General features: G+C 41.5%; 1 protein-coding gene across 1 annotated transcript in view; it reads left to right on the top strand.

Moving 5' to 3' along the window:
- CDK11A (cyclin dependent kinase 11A) overlaps positions 1-18,019 on the top strand; it is a 2,038,318-nt gene that overhangs the window by 1,254,399 nt on the left and 765,900 nt on the right. Inside the window, exon 12 of the mRNA XM_044061756.1 lies at positions 3,408-3,586. Within this exon, the coding sequence (XP_043917691.1) occupies positions 3,408-3,586 (179 nt within the window). The remainder of the gene's footprint in view (positions 1-3,407; positions 3,587-18,019) is intronic.

The raw sequence follows: 18,019 nt of genomic DNA on the forward strand, positions 1-18,019 counted from the left end.
GGTTAATATCTGTTTTGGCAGAGGTATGTCAACTGCTTCTATCTCACAAACCCCTGACCTCCATGATTCTGAGGCTTCTGGGACATATGGTGGCATCAATTTGCCTGGTTCCCTTAGCAAGGTACCGTATGGGGATCTTCCAGTGGGACAGTAAGAGCTCAGTGTTTGTTATGACGACCAGAAAATCCATGGTACAAACAGTTGTCGAAATCAGGTGGTGGTTAGAATCTCCTCTTGTCGCAGCTGTGTAGCCTTTCTTTCTTAACCAACCTCAGGTCATGTCACTGTGGATATCACTCTTCTGGATTTGGTGGGGGACATTTCAAAGGGAACGTGGTTCATCCTGTGAGGCCAGTCTCCACATCTGAGTTTTGGAAATGAGCAGTCCTCTAGTGTTTCAGGACTTTCAGGAACTTCTCCCCAAGGGCGTGACTGCTGTCCAAGCCGACATGTCTGTAGTTTGGTACTTAAACTGTTAGGGGGTTCAGATTGCTGTTTTTTTTATAATTTTCACATTGACAGGGATAATACTGATGTATCTTCCCTAAAGATCTCCAAAGTCTTCTCAGAGGGTATATTTTTGTTATGACCTGTTATAACCTCCAATTTGGGATCCTGTTCCCCCTTTTTGGATTTGCTGTTGATGCTACAAGTGCTACCTAATCCTCCTTTTGAACCTTCAGTGATTGTTCCATTGAAGGTACTATCTTGGAAAACTATTTTCCTGGTGTTAGTTACCTCAGCAAGATGGGTTTCTCAATTGCATGCATCCTATGTCCCTCCTTATTTGATTTTTTTCATAAGGGCAGCATTACCTCCAAGACTAAACCCTCCTTTTTGCCCAAGGTAGCCTTGGAGTATCCTTTGAACCAACTTTTCATTTGCCCATTTTCTTTCCAAGTTTTGTCAAAGGTGAATGCTTGCTGAATTGCCTGGACGTTTGTATATAACTTGGATTTTATTTGGACAGAGCCAAAGCATTTATTAAAATGGAGCAGCTCCTTTTCGGGGGGGGCAATCTGGAAAAGCCATTGTCTAAAGCAACCTTATCCAAATAGCTTTCTGATTGCATCTACTAGAGAGGAAGGTCCTTCCCCTCAAAACCCAAGGGGCATTCTACCAGGGCAGTTGAAATAAATAGATAAGAAATCCCAGGTAACGCATATCTAGAAAACTGTATTATCCCCGTTGGATGACTATCAGGGAACGGGGTCTGTTCTGCAGACAGCTGTCATTTATATTCTGCAAAGAAGGAATTCTTAACTCTGATTTGGAACGTGACAGTGTAGAGGTCGGCGGTTCGGACTCCAGTTCCCTGATAGCCATCCAACGAAATATATAATAACGCAAGTCTCTCACAGCAGAAATTGTTGACTTGTGACCTGACTGAACGCCACAGTTTGAATCCTCCAATGCTGTTTTCTTAGTCATATGTAACGAAAAGATGATACGGCTTCTTCTTGAAATCAAACCTACCATTTTCTGTGGCTGCATTTATGACCATTAGTTAATACACACAATCAGTGTGCTCTCTTCTCTCCCATGCTTCTACCTGCCTGTTGCTCCTTCCAAACTCTTTCCTCCGACAGTGTGCAGCTTTTAAACTGTGCTGTGAAGTTCTCTTTGGATCCTACCACCTATTACAGCGGATTATTTTTGTGGACTGATTTCAGTGGTTGTTATTCACTGGATTTTGGACTTTTTATTAGATGTGGATTTGCTAAATGCAACCAAAACAAAAGCTGCTGTATTCAGAAACTCGGCAGCTCAAAAAGCGATTTGAGAATTCTTTCAAGTAATGACTTTCATACTGAGGTAATAGAAGCTTCCAAGGTATTAGATGCAGCTTTTGGCCTTATAATTTGATCAACACATGGAGATCATGTTTCAAAAGCTAACCATGAATTACATTTGCTATATAGGGTGAAACCTCATCTTATTTGTCAGGCTCTAGTTGAAACAGTCCACATTTCCTCCTTCAGGAACTTCTATATACTCCAGTATCCTCACAGTCTTGAAAGTCACTCAGCTTGCAAAGCTAATGCAGTGCTGTAACAGAATAGCTGGACTAGCTGTAAATCTCACTAACAGAACACATTTACCTTGTACTCAAACTCTTAGGATTGCAGCATCTTCCAGTTTATTTGGAGATGGAAGTGACCTCTGATGTCCTTTGACACTTTTAGGTGTCCAGTTATTGATACTTCTATTGTGGTAAACCCCACAAAGAGAGCAAAGATTTGTTTTTTTCTCATAAAAAGTGGCAGTTGTGCTAAAATCCATTAATAATTTTGGTGATGTTGTATACACAATGTATCAAAACAAATCCTCAATCTATATCAGTTTAAATCCTATTTAAAATCCTCTTGCAGGCTATATGGAGCTGCCCTTAGTTGGAGGGAGTGTCATAAGGCCTCTTATCTTTGTGAGAAGTTTCAGATTTTTTTTAGCACCTCTTGCAACTTCCGTCTTTGGATTGACCTTCTTCCTTTTCCACCATATAAGCATCAACCTTCCACTTTTCTGATTCTTTGCATTTCCAATCTTCTCAAATATTTTGTTGTTCCTCATCTTATTTCTGCATAGCTGTCCTTTCTCAGTATAAGGCATACTGTAAATATATAGATAACTCTCCTGCCCTTTAAATCACTCTCAGTGAGCACTACCCTTTAAATATCTATTTCCTTCCTCAAGATCTCTACATAAATTTATCTTTTGTAGCTCAGTATCCTCACAGCTCACTAGTAACTCCTTAAGTAATACCTAGATGTTTATGATTTTCATTTCAGATATGGTTAGATTTGCATTTCTTTGAGCAGTGTAACATATTTTGATCCAGACATATGAAATTTATTAAACTGTGTAAAAATGCTTCACATTCTATAGTTATATTATTTTATATATTGTTTGCTAGTCACATGATATTTTCTTTGTTTTTTTTTTTCTTGTGCTACCCATGCAAAAGCTTTACTCAATTTGTATCCTAGTCATGTCTTAAAGATGCTAATTCAGTTGTGCTACATGCATTCTTTGTATTATGTTTTGGAGCTTTTCTCCCCTTGACCTATGGAAAGTGGGTTGCGGACATTCAAACTGTCATGGTCATTGATCATAAATAAGTGAATAAAACATTTGTTGTGCTGTGCCTGATTATTTGTCACCCATATGCATTCTGCCTGTTATTACTAGTTGGGTTAATGCCTAAATTTGGGTTATGGTAACCTGTCTGTATTATACGTCTGACATTGCAGAGTTTATAGCATTTCACATGCTCTTCAAAATATTAGTTTTGCTGTTTATGCCCACACCCTGTGCAGATGCTGTGAATTTTAAGTGTGGTTTTCTTTGGTTATATTTTCATAGCTTTTTCGTACAAGTTATATTTTGTTTCTTATTTTGAACGTTAGAATCAAGGTTCGATCCAGAGTCTGAAGAGAGTGTGGAAGAGGAGGAGGAAGAGGTGCCTGGAGCATCACCTCAGTCAAATGCCCCCACAGAAGGAGGAGGAGAGTATGTGCCTGACTCTCCACCACTGTCTCCTGTTGAGCAGAAGAAGGAACTGCCTAAATATCTTCCTGCATTGCAGGCAAGTTTACTTGGTGCACTTGTAAAACATAAGTATTGAATATTAATAGACATGAGTGATGGTTGTTTGGTCATATTTTATAGATTAGTTTTCTGCATAGTACCCCCAGTGCGTAAATGCAAACCCTAATTAAATTCCATTGTTTTTATTATAACAGTTTGTTTACTTCAATATTCTTCTTGCATTTGTTTTAATCTTTGGTTCTGTTTGCATGGACACTTTCTTTGATTACTACTGTATTGATCTTGAACTCCAGTATTTGGGATGTGAGGAATCACTTCTAACTTGCATGATCAAGGCCCATCCACTTTAAAGGCAAGAACTGGCAGCCACAGGCTACAGTTTCTTTGTGTCTTTTAAGACTGTTTCAAGCTCCAAAACATTTCCCCTGCTCCCATAATGCCCTTTACTCTCCAGATCTCACCACATGGTGCATCAGGCATTTCAGCGGACAATCCCATGCTTGCTTCATGACTCTCTTCCAGTTATTTTCTCATATTTGGAGTGTTTTGGCCAAGATCATACAGTAAGTAATGTTGGACAGTAGTTTGTCTATGTTTTAGTAAATTTGAACTTCTGTTAGGCTTTTTACCAGTTTGGCTGTGCTTGTTTTCCCCTATGCTCCCTCAGCCATTTTGTTGCTTTGACAAAGCTTGATGCTTTATCTGTTACTGTACATTTTCTAATGCTGTATCTCTATATTTTCGGCATTTCACAGCTAGTGATTAGTTGCTAGATTTGTTAGTGTTTTGGCAGGATTTTGCATCAACTCCTTAAAAGTAGAAACAGTTTCTTACCAATTACAATTTTTTTTAGAGTATATAAAAAAAGAAAATGGTAAGTCTTCTTTTTTCGGCAGGTGTGTTAATTGTGTCACAGAATCCCTTTCCTCAAAGGACTTTTTCTTACTGTCTCAGTTTCCTCTTAAAGCAGGACAGAAAAAAAAGGATAAATGACTCCTCTCCTAAAAGTCTCTCTTTCCAAAGTACCTGCATTGAATAATCTTGCTCCTTCGTCAGAAGTGGTCTCTGCTAGACATGAGACACAAGATTCTGTAGCTTATTCCAGTATATATCAGTTAGGGTTCCTGTAGTTCCCAGTCGTCATAGATAGAGGATTAGCAATTTTTCTTTGGAGCATAATCTTTCTTGATACCTAAAGTCTTGCATTCCCTTGTGATTTACATTAGGTCTGTCTGCAGCTCTCTTTTAACAATCGATTGGGACAATATATTGAGAGTGTTGGTAAAAGCTCCAATTGAGCTGGGTGTCATCCCTTCCCTCTGTCATTAGAGTGTTGAGAGAAGATCCTTTTCAATCCACAGCTGCTGCTCCTTCCCTGGCCCCAGTTTTGGCACCAAGTGCCTTGGAGCCAGTCCTTCAACTGATGACTCCTTGGTCAGCATTGATAACTTTTGTGGTGTCAGCATCCTGCTCTGGGTCATTGACTTTAGTGACTTTCATTACAGATAGCAGTAAAGTCAAATCTCAATGTACTCTGTCCTTGGTTGGTTGGCAGCAATGTCAAATTTTACACACAACCCCCCCAGCACTGTTGTGTGTTTCTGCTATATCAGTATTTGATGCCTCAGTGCTGAACCCTTCTTCAGCAGCAGTTCCTGTCTTGACATAGGTGGCCAGATGCTTCCCCCTTGGCAGCAACCTGTTAGGTGTCAAGGCCTTCAGGTTCATCTTTACTACTGGTTACTGGGCCTCTCTGCATCAATAACCAATAGACAGGAGTCAAAGTAGAGCCATTTCCTAACTTTAAGTGATTCCATAGTGGATGTGGTAACAAAAGTTGTCATTACCCAGTAACACCCACTAGTTAATAGGTTTGGATGTCATCCTCTTCAGCCCAAAGAGTTAGGGTAACAGAAAGCCACCACAGAGACAACACAGCATCTGGTCTTGAATTGTTCTCCACCCATTTGGATAAAATCTCTCCAAGTATGATCCTGGGAGAAGTGTAAAAGGAAGCAGTTGGACTCACCCACAGAACCATCCCACCTCAAATGCAGACTTGGAAGAGAGGGGAGGCCTCCTTCACTTTACCCTCCTGATGATCCCAGATTTGAAGAGATACTACAACTGATGCCTCAGAGGGATGTTTGATCCATCTACCCAGTCTCTCCTAAACAGGAAATCCTTCAGGAGACTTTCTGTGCTGCATCTTCAACTTCTTGAGCATCTCCCCCCAAAGACTGAATGGTTTCTTGAGTACTGCAAAGGGCTTAGTAAAAGTTTGATATGGTATACTATATCCCAAGGAAGCCAAGCAATATTTCCAGCCTACTAAAGATTGGCAGCACTGGAATGAAGCACCTCTACCTGCCTCAGTTATTGAAGCCCTAAAAAGGAGCCCTCTAAAGAGATCCCAGCTAGCCACCCCCCTACCACTGAATAGAGAGTCCTGGGTCATGGATCTCTTTGGAAAGTGAGTTTACATATCAGCCACCTTTACAGTAAGGGTGTTAACTTACCTGATGCACATGGTGAGATTTTAGCATGATCTAGCAAAAAAAAAAAAAAAAACTACAGAAATGCCAAACAAGTTGCTCAATTGGAAACTGCTGTGGGAGCTAATTTCTCAGGTATAAACTTTAAATACAGTCTCCTAATAATGCAGCAGATGGAACAGTGCAGGCTGCTAGAACAGGCATAGCAGTCAGATGTCAGATCTGGCTTAGCTTTGCTCCTTTGCAGAAAAATTTAAGGCATCATGTAATAATGCCCCATATGAGAGAAGCTCATTGTTATGGCGACAAGTTAAGAAAAAGCTGCTTACGAGTGAACAAAACAAGAAGGAAACTCTCTGCTGTTTTTGGGTGTGAAATTCTTCACTCCACAGAGGGCATATGTTGACAACCAGAGGCGGGTGAGGAACGTATGGTTCAAACAGTCCCATTTTGACAGTATTGTTCAGATTGAAGCCAAGGAAGCTATAGTGAACATCAGAATGGATGTCATCCAAAAAGCTCAGTTGGGTCACAGAACCATAGATTCACAGGGAGGTACTAGGCTATTGGCCCTAGGGCCTATATAACCCTAGCCAAGAAGGTACCCTGGCTTTCGCCACCCAAGAAAATTATTTTCCTGTGCCACTGTCGAGCAGAGCCACAGAAGTGATCTCTGGGGTGAATTTCCTATTCCTATCCAATCATCAAGATTTTTCTTGGAGTGCTAATGAGGAGCTTTGTTTGAGATGGATAGGTAGTTTGTTCCAGAGTATGGGAAGTCTCTGGGACAGTAATCTATCCCTCCAGCATGTTCTGTTTATTCTGGTGACAAGGTTTAGGTCCCTAGAGTGTGTAGCTCGGAGGGATCGGGATTTCTTTAAGTGGAGCATGTCCAACAGCTTTGGGTTTGACATAGCTTTGTATGTTAGGCAGAGATCTCCTCTGAGTAGGCGATTTGTGACTGAGTAAAGCTGGAGATTTTTGAGGCGGTCTGCATAGGGCATCTGTTTGAGACCGATAATCCTCTTTGTGAGGTATTTTTGTGGTCTTTCCAGTTGTTGTAGATGTCTTGAGGTACATACCAAAAGGGATGTTGTACTCTATAATGGGTCTAATGAGTGACTAGTAGAGGGGAACAATGACCTCTTTTTTTTTTTTCCTGGATGAGAAACGTTTTGTGATGAGGTGTGCCATGTAGAAGGATTTCCTGACTACTGTGGCGATGTGATTGTCAAAGGAGAGAGACTACTGTCCACCTGTGTCCCAAGGTCTCTTATCACACTTTCGGTGTTAAGTTTACTACCGCCTATGTGGTAGTTCATGGGTACAGAGTTTTTATCAAAGGGGATGACAATGCACTTTTTGGCATTGAGCTTGAGGCTATGGCTTTGACACCAGGCATCTGTCTCAGTGAGGCACTTTTGTAGGATGTCCACATCATTAGGAGTTTTGATTATTACTCCTAGTTTGCAGTCATCTGCAAACTTCGTTAGCCAAAGACCTTCTGTGTTATCCTGTACTTCAGAGAAGTAGATACCAAACAGGAGAGGACCCAGGGCTGAACCCTGTGGTACTCCACTTGTCACTGGTCTGAAGTCGGATTGGGAGTCTGCTACTTTCACAGTGTGGGTTCTGTCAGCCAGTTGGCAACCCATCTTGTGACATAGGGATTTATACCTAGTTTAAGGAGTTTATCTATAATTCCAGAGTGGGGATGGTGTCGAAAGCCTTGGCAAAATCTAGATAGGCTGTGTGAACCACCTTACCCTCGTCTATGGCTTTGGTGACTGCTTCAAAGAATTCTATCAGGTTTATGAGACATGATCTACCTTTTACAAACCCAAACTGGGTGGGGTCCAGAGTTTGGAGATTACCAGTGTCTTTGTTTATAAGTTCCATGATGATTCTTTCCATGGCCTTCCATACCAGGCTCGTCAGGCTAATGAGGTGGTAGTTCTCAGGGTCTGTGGTAGCTCCCCCTTTGTGGAGTGGGATAACTTTCGCTTTGTGCCATTCAGTGGGCACAAAGCCTGAGTTGAGGCTATGATTGAACATGGTACTTAGGTGGTGTGCCAGTTCGCTCTCTAGTTCATGTAGAATTCAGCCTGGGATGTTATCAGGTCCCATGGATGCTGTGTTCTTGGCTTTAGAGAGTGTGTTTTTTACCTGTGCAGCCGTCATTACAGGAACTTTGCATTCTTCCGGTATAGAGATGGACCCTTTAGAGGGTGAGAGGGGGGTAAAGTTAGCACTGAGCCTATCTGCAAGGATATTGGCAATATCAGTTGGTTCTGTATATTTAGTGCCGTTGTGCTGTAACTCAGAGCAGATCTGAGTGTTGCCATTGAGATTCTTGACATAGCTATAGAATGCTTTGTGGTTGTCTTTAGAATCAGTGGCAGTTTTGTTTTCGTAACTGGCTTTGGAGGATTTTATGAGGGATCTCAGCTTCTTACTGAGGCTGACCAGGGAGTTCCGCCAATCAAGGGATTTTACACTCTTTTTGCAACAGTTTCTTTCTTCTGTTGTAGTGTTTGTTTATGGCAGAAGAGCATCAGACTGGCTTAATTTTTTTTGGAGGATAGCATCTTAGTTCTGTTACGGATAGCACGATCCATGCACTCGTGTAAGTGCTTATAAAGTGCAATTGTGTAGGATTCAGCAGTCTTACCTCTGTTGTTCATCTGCATGGGTGTCGTGAAGTTTGCCACTTCTGTCTTAAGAAGCGTGAAGTTGGCTTTGGAGAAATATTTTACGGTAGTTTCCCTAATGGGGGGTGAGGACGGGATGTGCATGTCTAGGGTGATTAGCTTGTGGTCGGATCTGACCAATGAGGAATTGACCTTTGGTGTGGAACACTGGTCACCCATGTTGGTAATGACCAGATCTAAGATATTGCTGCCCCTGGTGGGGGTGTGGTTAAGTTGATCCAAGGCGTTGGAATTTATGAATTCCAGAAAACGTTGAGCAAAAGAGTTGGTACATGAGTAGTTTTCCCAGTTAATGGTGGGGTAGTTGAAATCGCCCATTATTAGGGTGTTGGGTTGTACCCTAATATTTTCCAGTGTGTCTAGAAATGAGGAGTGGGAATCCTAGGGCATGGTGGGGGATCTGTAGCAAGCTGCAATTTGGATTGCGGTCTTGCCCAGAGTTAGTTGCACTTGGATAATCTTGGATGCATTATGCTGAGCAACTAGCCTGGAGGTGTGGGTATCCTTAATAAATATGGACACGCCTCTGCCTTTAGTGTTTCGGTCCAGGTTAGGTGACCGAAAGGTGTGGTATGAATTATAGCCTGGTAATGCAGGGGTGCTCTCTAGAGCCTTGAACCAGGTCTCTGACACTGCACAGATGCCGATGTTCTCCATTTTAAGGAGTACCTCGAGTGAGTGCGTTTTTAGGTTTAGACTTCTAGCATTAAGTAGCATTACCCTTAGATTTTGCTTGCTTGTACCTGTTACGGTGGTGAATTTGTCATTTGAACCCTGCCTAAAAAAGGCACTATAGGGGTGGCAAGAGCCCTAGCCAGTATGCGGAATCCCAAAGGCGACAGTTGCAGGCCATCTCTGGCAAAGCATCGTGGTCTCAGTCATGTCATCCCAGGCAGACAGATACTGGATCCTTTTAAAATGACACCAGAAGCTTAGCCAACTGTTGAAGTCAATCATTTTGTCCTTTTACTATGGTATCATTCTGTGTGATGGCAGGATGCTACTCAGGGCTAGGGTCATTCCTGCCTGGGCTACAAGATCGGAGAGCTCCTCAATGTCTCACTTCATGTAGTCCAGGAAGGTACGTCTCAGGTCATTCACACCAACATGGACAATGACAGAGTCATATTTGTACTTGTGGAGTGACCTGAGTGCATGCGTTATATGGAGGATCCTGGCACCTAACAGGCAGCTGACAGTAACTTTCTCCTTGTTTAGCCTGGTGAGTGGAACATCAGTATGCCTGACTATAGAGTCTCCTATGACTAGAGTGTTGGGTATGTTGTTATGCCTTATGGGCTGTGGTTGAGTGGCACACTGAGTTTGTGGGCTGTGTCTCATTTGTGTTGTGTTGGGAGGTGGGGGTTGCGTGCGTTTCTGCTTTGGAGGGCTCTGTTGCTTGGGCAGATTTTTATTTTGAGCCTCCGCGAATGTAGGTGTGTGTTTTGTGTTTCTATGTGTGTATTTTGGTGGTGTAGGTTTTGAGGGAATATGTGATGTGTTTGGTGTGGTGCAAGTGTTTACCTTCTCCTCTTGACTGTCTAGTCCAGTCTTGGGTGAAGAGAGCTTTACTTCCAGTTTGGCTATATAAGTGCATCTCTCACAGGTTGTAGTGTTGCGTGGTAGGAGGAGAGGGTTGTCTGTGTACATGAGGCAATTGCTGCATTGCCCCAAGATACCCAGATTTATCAGGTAGACAGGAGAAAACACCGGGAGCTGACCCTTAGACATGCCTGGATAGGTGCTTATTTATTAAGTACTAAAAACTGTTTTCCTATAGATAAGTGAGGAAAGTGCTGTAGTAATTAGTAGCTTATTTAGTGCTTACAACGAGTTCTGAACAAGTGTTGAGTTCAAAGAAATAGATTTGAGTGCTAAAACTAAAAAACTGACTAGTTCTAAGGGGAAATTTGGAGAGCAGATTTTATGGTGCCAGCAATAGTTTTATTTTTATTTATTTTAAATTTGTTAACTGGGGGTGTCTGACTCAGCTGAAAAGGCCCTTTTTCAGCAGAGGCCCGGGGAAGCTCCACAAAGAAAAATTACAGATACATTTAGTTATTTAGACATGATCAGTATACACACAAATTACAAAAGGCATGTTTTTACAGTGGTATGCGGCACATCAGCAGTTACAGTGGAGAGAACAAACAAAAAAATATTAATTTAAAAATAAAGGTAATTAATAGATTTGTGGTGTACAGCTGAAATTTGGAACATATGTAGAATACATACATATTACACAGGTACAGTACATACATTGTAGATTAGCCAGTGTTTGTGAGTAAGATTGAAAACTATTATCAAGTACTCTAGAATTAGTATGTATACCTTATCTGCTTTCACTAGCTTGGGGAGCAATCATGGCACTGCCAGCATTGCTTGAGATGTTGCCTGATGAGGTCTTTAAAGGAGGCTTTGGATGATGTGTTTTGAATGCTAGTGGGGACAGTTCCATTTTTTAGCCACTGAACTACTATATCACACCAACAGCACTACTAGTTAGGGGCCAAGGGTACTAGCTGCAAGTACAAGGATCTAGGGAACTACTAAAGGGCCGGTGAATACCGCACAATGTGGCTGGGCTAATGTATGCCTTCGGGCAGATAGCCCAGTACCAACCTATGAACCTATATAGCGCATCTCCAAAGCTATTGTAGCTGTTGGTGACTTCTAGTAGTAGTTTGCTTGATGATCTAAGAGTCCTTTTGGCTGAGTGATGTTGTACTAGGTTTTTGAGGGCAGGACACTTATTTGGGGATGTAATAGATTGGATGACAGAGGGCAGAGCTGATTGTAAGTTAGGAGGTTGGGCAGTTCAAGCCAGAGGAGCTGTCTCAAAGCAGTACAGTGATGAGTTCTATATGAGCAATTTGCAGCAAAGCGGGCAATTCTGTTATAGCAGGCTTCCATTTTGCTTAGTTCAGTTTTGTTGAGATTAGTCAGAATGGGAGATGCATAGAGTAGGGTGGATAGAAGTTGGGAGCGAGCAATGGGTAATCTTGTGTTGTTGGTAAGAAATGGTTTGATACGGTACAGTGATCCCAGTTTGGCATGTACTTTTTTAATAGTTAAGTTGAGATGACTATCAAAATTTAGGTGGGAGTCTATGGTTATTCCCAATAGCTTAGTCTGTGCCACTGGAGCGATCGGAGTAGCATTTGTGGAGTAGATAGTGAATTGACTGTTCAATGTTTTTGTTCGAACTGGTTATAATCATAAGCTGAGTTTTCTTTGGATTGAGGATAAGTTGGACTTTGGTAAGGTAGTTTTCAACGTCAGAGAATGCTAGTTGAGTTGTTTGCAGGAGGGTGGGAATGTTTTGTGCAGAACAGATTAAGGTACTGTCATCTGCATACTGAATGATAGACGCATGCTGTGTGGAGGTATGGAGGTCATTTGTGAAGACTGTGAATAGTAGTGGTCTTAAGATAGAACCCTGTGGGACTCCTATAGTTATGGGCAGCTGAGGAGAGAGACAATTTTCCCATTTCACAGCTTGGTACCTGTCAGTTAAGTAGCATTGGAACCAGGTGAGAGTGGAATTTGATAAGTGATATTGGTTTAGTTTGTTTAGCAGGATTTGGTGTGAGACTGTGTCAAATGCTTTGGACATATCCAAAAAAAGAGTTGACACCTATAGGCCTTCATTTTTGAGATGGTTTACTGTGTCTGTGAAGCAGAGGAGGGCTGTAGTGGTACTATGGTCAGGTCTGAAACCATGCTGAGTAGGTGACAGGATGTTGCTGTATAGGAGATAGTTTAGCATCTGGGTATGGATGCATTTTTCTAGGATTTTGACCAGAGGGGAGAGTAAAGCAATGGGTCTTTAGTTATTAAGTTCAGTGGAGGTCCCGCCTTTATGTATGGGTGTAACATAGGATATTTTCCAGAGTTTGGGCACATAGTTTTCAACAATTGATCTGTTTATGAGAGTGGAGACTGGGATAGCAATAGCATCTGCTGTGAGTTTCAAGAAATAGCTGGGGAGTAGGTAGGCTGCTGTTGATGAGGTTTTTAGTTTGGAGAGCATGCTTTTGATTGAAGTGGTGGAAACTGTTTTTAGGGTAAAGCTTGTATTAGTGTTATTTGTGTTGGGGGGGGGGGTAGTGAGGAAGGAACTGTCCTGTGATACTAAGGATAGAATTGATTTCACAAAGTGGGAGTTGAATTGTGTTTCGATGGGAACTTTAGTGTCAGGGGTGGTTGGTTTGGGGGTAGCCTTTTGGGTGGATTTTAGTAGCTGGCTTACATTTTTCCAAAATTTTGGGGGATTGTGTTGGTATTTAGTTTGTAATGTTGTGTAGTAAGATTTTTTGTCCAGCCTAATGCATTTTTTTACATGGTTGCGCGGTTCTTGGTACTTAGTTAGACTTTGTGTTTCTTTGTTTTTTTGGTAGTAAAGCCAGGCAGTGTCTCTAGACTTGAGGATTTGTTTGGTTTCTTTACTGAGCCAGGGGTTTGTAGAGGTTCTAACCTTGATTTCCAGGGTTTTGTAGAGGTTCTAACCTTGATTTTGTGCAATGGAGCGACAGTGTCTAGGTGTTGTCGAAATGTTTTGTTAAAATATGCTACAGCCTGGTCAAGTGGGAGGGTTTTTAGGGGGGGGGTCCAGTCACAGTTACAGAGTAAAGTGTTGAGGACCTCAGGAGAGATTTTTTTTGTGTTTCTAGTGGATATATAGTTAGTGGTTTTGCATATGTTTGTTCTACTACATATGAAGTATATTATGTTGTGGTCACTTAAGGTGTCTGGGAGACTGTCTGTGTGAGGGTACAATGTGGGGTTGTTAGTTAGGACCCCAGTCAAGGATGGATTCCCTTTTAGATTTTTTATCACATCTAGTTGGAATTTGGACTAGCTGCTGGTAGCCATGGAGATTTATTAGATTACTTGGTGGTTCTGATATACAGGTGAACCAATTTAGGTTGAAGTCCCCCAGAATACGGGTTTCTTGTGAGTATGTGGAAGAACACCAGGATAAGAAGTCTTCAAGGCTAGCAGGTGTATTACCAGGTGGAATATAGATCACAATTGTGGTGTTTGCCTTTTTAGGGTGAAGTTGAAGTTGTGAGATAAGTATGTCCCAATTATTGGGGGAGGGGTAGGAGTTTGGTAATTGACGTACAGTTACGTTGGACTTGTACAGTAAGGCAGTTCCACCCCCTTTACAAAGTGGCCTGTCTTGTCTAATGATATTGTAGCCGGTAGGAAGACCTTCTGAGTTAGCTATGTTTTTATTTAGCCAGATTTCAGTTAAAGCAACTATGTCTGGGGAGTAGTGTGCTATTGTGGCCTGGAGTTCAAGTATTTTATTTTTTATACTTCTAATATTAATATTTAGCATTATAATATGGTTGGATTTGCTGCTGCTGTTGATTTGCCCAGGGATGAAGATAGTGGGGGTTTTATGTTCTGACATTTGTGTTGGAGCAGTTTGTGTTGGACAGGATGGATTATGGCCTGGGTTGGGGTGATATCCCCACTTATGGTGAGTCTGGTGTTAAAATGGTGATACAGATGTTGGAGTTTAGTGAGGAGTGTGAGAAAGTATTGTGTTTTTTTTGAGTAGGAATGAAAGCGTATGTGTTTAGTTCTGAATTGGTCCGTTATGTAGTTCTTGAACAACTGTGGGCAGATATTATTATAATGTGTGGTGTCTGTATATGAGAGTGCATAATGTAGTGTTGTCCTACTAAGTTTAGGGATATTACTAGAGTGATAACTTGTGGTGGTGTAAAGAATTATGAAAAGACAGACTAGACTTAGTTGTGTGATAGTCATGGTTATAAAGTTTAAGTTGGTTCTAGGTGGGGGGCTGAATAGGAATTATAGGGTTACACTATATGTGAATGGGGAAGTAGTGTGGGTGATGTAAAAAATGCTTAGTGGAAATGAGAGTGATTGGGAGTATTTTGTGTGGAGCAAGTTGGTGTGGTATAATGTGATATGACTTGAGGAGTTGTGATTGGTGGAGGTGATGTGAGGGTGAGCTGTGGCTGTGATTATTATAATTGTAGAGGTAGTGGGGATGGGAGGAAATAGGGGGCAGGGCAGGGGTGCGGAGATAGCCCAAGCGTTAGCGAGGGTGAACGGAGCGGGGCCGAGCCCACTAAGACAAGAGTAAAAAGTAAGTATTACTTTACAAATCTGAACACTTTAAACAAATTCCTGAGGTCTAATGGCTTACCAGCATGCAGGATGTAATTGCTGAAGACCATTGGTGCCCTGGTGGGAGACTAGAAATTTAAAGATGGCTCCATGCTCAGCAGGATTCTAATATAGACTTAGTATTGGGGGCGGGAGATAGCACAAGGGCGTGTAAACCAGGTGTAATGCAAAGAAACCAGAGAGGCAATCAGTGGAAATTAGTGAAGGCCTCAGAGGGGGTAAGTAATAATTCAAACTGCCTGTAAAGTGAAGGAGAGAAGAGTCAGCAAAGTTTATTAAGGTTGGGAGTGTGTCTTCACATTTAACCTTAACTAAGCAGCAATGCATAAAGTGTATTTTTTTTTATAGCAGCAGCAAATGAGCAAACTGATTTAAACCACTTAACCAATAAGAACTAAAAACTGAGCCCCGTTCCAGCCATCTTTGATCAGACAAGTTCTAACTGCACACTCCTGCCACTAGGGTGCAGGGGAACCTTCTCCAAAAAAAGATGGCCCGGATTAGTGCTCAAGTTATACAAACAAAGCTAGATTCAGCAGGTCTGAATCTAGTCCATGCTACAGCAAACAAGGCGTACCAACTTCAGAAAGAAACAGTTCAAATAAGCAGGCACAATAAGCCTCTAACCAGGAACTCCCAGCTCAGAAGGGCAGAATCTACCCTTTCCCCTCACAAGAGTGCAGACCACACCCTCTCAAAGACCAAGTGCTTAAACCAGAACTGATGCACTTTTAGAATAACAGACACTAAGCCTTCAATCAGCAATTCCCAATTTAGAAGGATGTAAGCTACCTGTCCTGCCACAACAGTGCAGACCACAAACCTTCTTAATGTAAAGCAACTGGTCTGAGGCCCAAGTGCGTAAACCAAAAGCTTAGAATAACAGTTACAGTTTAATCAGGCTACTAACCAGCAGTAATAAATGCAGCAGAATACATGCAATTAAGTACTTTTAAGAACAGGCAACAAAAGCAAAATAAAGTAGGAAGAAACACAAATACAGTAAACGCAGATGAATAAAGTGCAGTTTATATATATATATATATATACATATATATATATATATATATATATATATATAAAAACAATAAAAAACGAGCAAACTGATTTAAACAAATTACCCAGTTAGCCAGCAAAAGCTTAAAACTGAACCCTGTTCCAGCAGTCTTTAATCTGACAAGTTCTAACTAGACACTCCTGTCACTAGGGTACAGGGGAACCTTCTCCAAAAAAAGATGGCCTGGATCAGTGCTCAAGTTATACAAACAAAGCTAGATTCAGCAGTCCTGAATCTAGTGTATGCTACAGCAAACAAGGCGCACCAATTTCAGAAGAAACAGTTCAAATAAGCAGGCACAGTAAGCCTTTAACCAGAAATTCCCAGCTCAGAAGGGCAGAATCTAGCCTCTCCTCCCACAAGAGTGCTGACCACAGACCTTCTTAATGTAAAATAACTGGCCTGAAGCCCAAGTGCTTAAACCAGAACTAATACACTTTTAGAATAACATACACTGAGCCTTCAATCAGCAATTCCCAACGTAGAAGGATGTAAACTACTTGTCCTGCCACAACAGTGTAGACCACAAACTTTCTTAATGTAAAACAACTGGTCTAAAGCCCAAGTGCTTAAACCAAAAGGCTTAGAATAACAGTTACAATTTAATCAGGCTACTACCAAGCAGTAATAAATGCAGCAGAATAAGTACAATTGAGTATTTTCAAGAAGAGGCAAAAGCAAAATAATGCAATAAAGTAGGAAGAAACATAAATACAGTAAGAGTAGATGAATAAAGTGCACATTTTTTTTCTCTGTATTAGGCAGAATGTGCTAATGACAATAGACTGGGAGGAGTGTCACATATACAGCAGGGACAGGCAATTGCAAAGCCACCAAGTATAAGAAGATACCAATGGGGAGGGAGTTGCGGAACACACAAAAGGTGTTAGATCACTATTTAACACAGCAGGAACAAGGGTGGGAGAAAAAAACAGCAATTTCAGCATAGATCAGAAGCCAGCAAATGTATATATCTAAATCAATCAAGTAAAAAAAAATTAGGCTAATGCAGAACTTTGAAAAGAGATGCCAAAAATATACTTATCACTTTATATTTCGAATTGTTTCAGTAGGACTTTCAGTCAGAACCCAATGAGTTTCAAGCAATGGATGCTTCCATAGTTCACCCTTGGGAGGTTAACCACAGAATCCCTGAGGACTTGCTTGACTGTCCACCTCTGGATGCAGTTGGGGTCATCTGTCTTTGCCTCTTTCAGAGTGGCAGGCCATCATTCAGGGCAAAGTAGATCTAGAAAGTAGTATTCAGAGGCTATGTAATAGCTTTTATATTTCCTCTCTGCTTGTTTCTCTACCCTTACTGGATGTCCCACCATGTCAGAGGAGAGCAGTCAGAAGAGTAGCAAACCTCTTGAAGAAAAGTGAAATTCAGGCAGCCCCACTAGTCCATAGAGGCATAGGGTTTATCCCACAGTATTATAGATCCAGAAAAAAAACGACATCAGGCCTGTACTGGAGTGGATCTGAGTGGCATACAGATGAGGTAAAATTAATTTCAGATGGTCACAGTGCAGTCAGTGCTACAAAAGGAAGACCAGCAGGCTTTTTGGATCTTCAAGATAGCATGCAGTTAGATATAAAAATAACACCGGTGTCAAGTAGATTCCTGCACTTAAGGGTAGCAGCCAACCACTACCAGTTATGGGGCCCTTCCATTTTGTCTCATAATTTCCCTCAAGGAGTTCACCAAGTGCCTGGTGGCCATGACAGCTTACCTCAGGTATGGGGAACTAGGATGTTTCCATATCTGGATGACTGACTGCTGGCATCTACAATAAGAGAGTCTCTTACTCCGTCAAAGGATCAGTTGCTTCTGTTTTTCTGGTATTTGTGAATTTCTGCACAAATGTGGGTCATCTATAGACCTGGGGGTCTCCTTATGCAAAACCATGGAAAGAAATGTCATGGAAGTGATCAGTAATTACATAAGAAACCTCCAGACACTGGACCCAGCCCAGTTTGGTTTCATCAGGGGAAGGTTATGTTTACTTAACCTGGATGTACTTCCTTGAGAAGGT

This window comes from Protopterus annectens, chromosome 2.part0, assembly GCF_019279795.1.
Source record: "Protopterus annectens isolate FY-2018-M chromosome 2.part0, PAN1.0, whole genome shotgun sequence".
Lineage (NCBI taxonomy): Eukaryota > Metazoa > Chordata > Ceratodontiformes > Protopteridae > Protopterus > Protopterus annectens.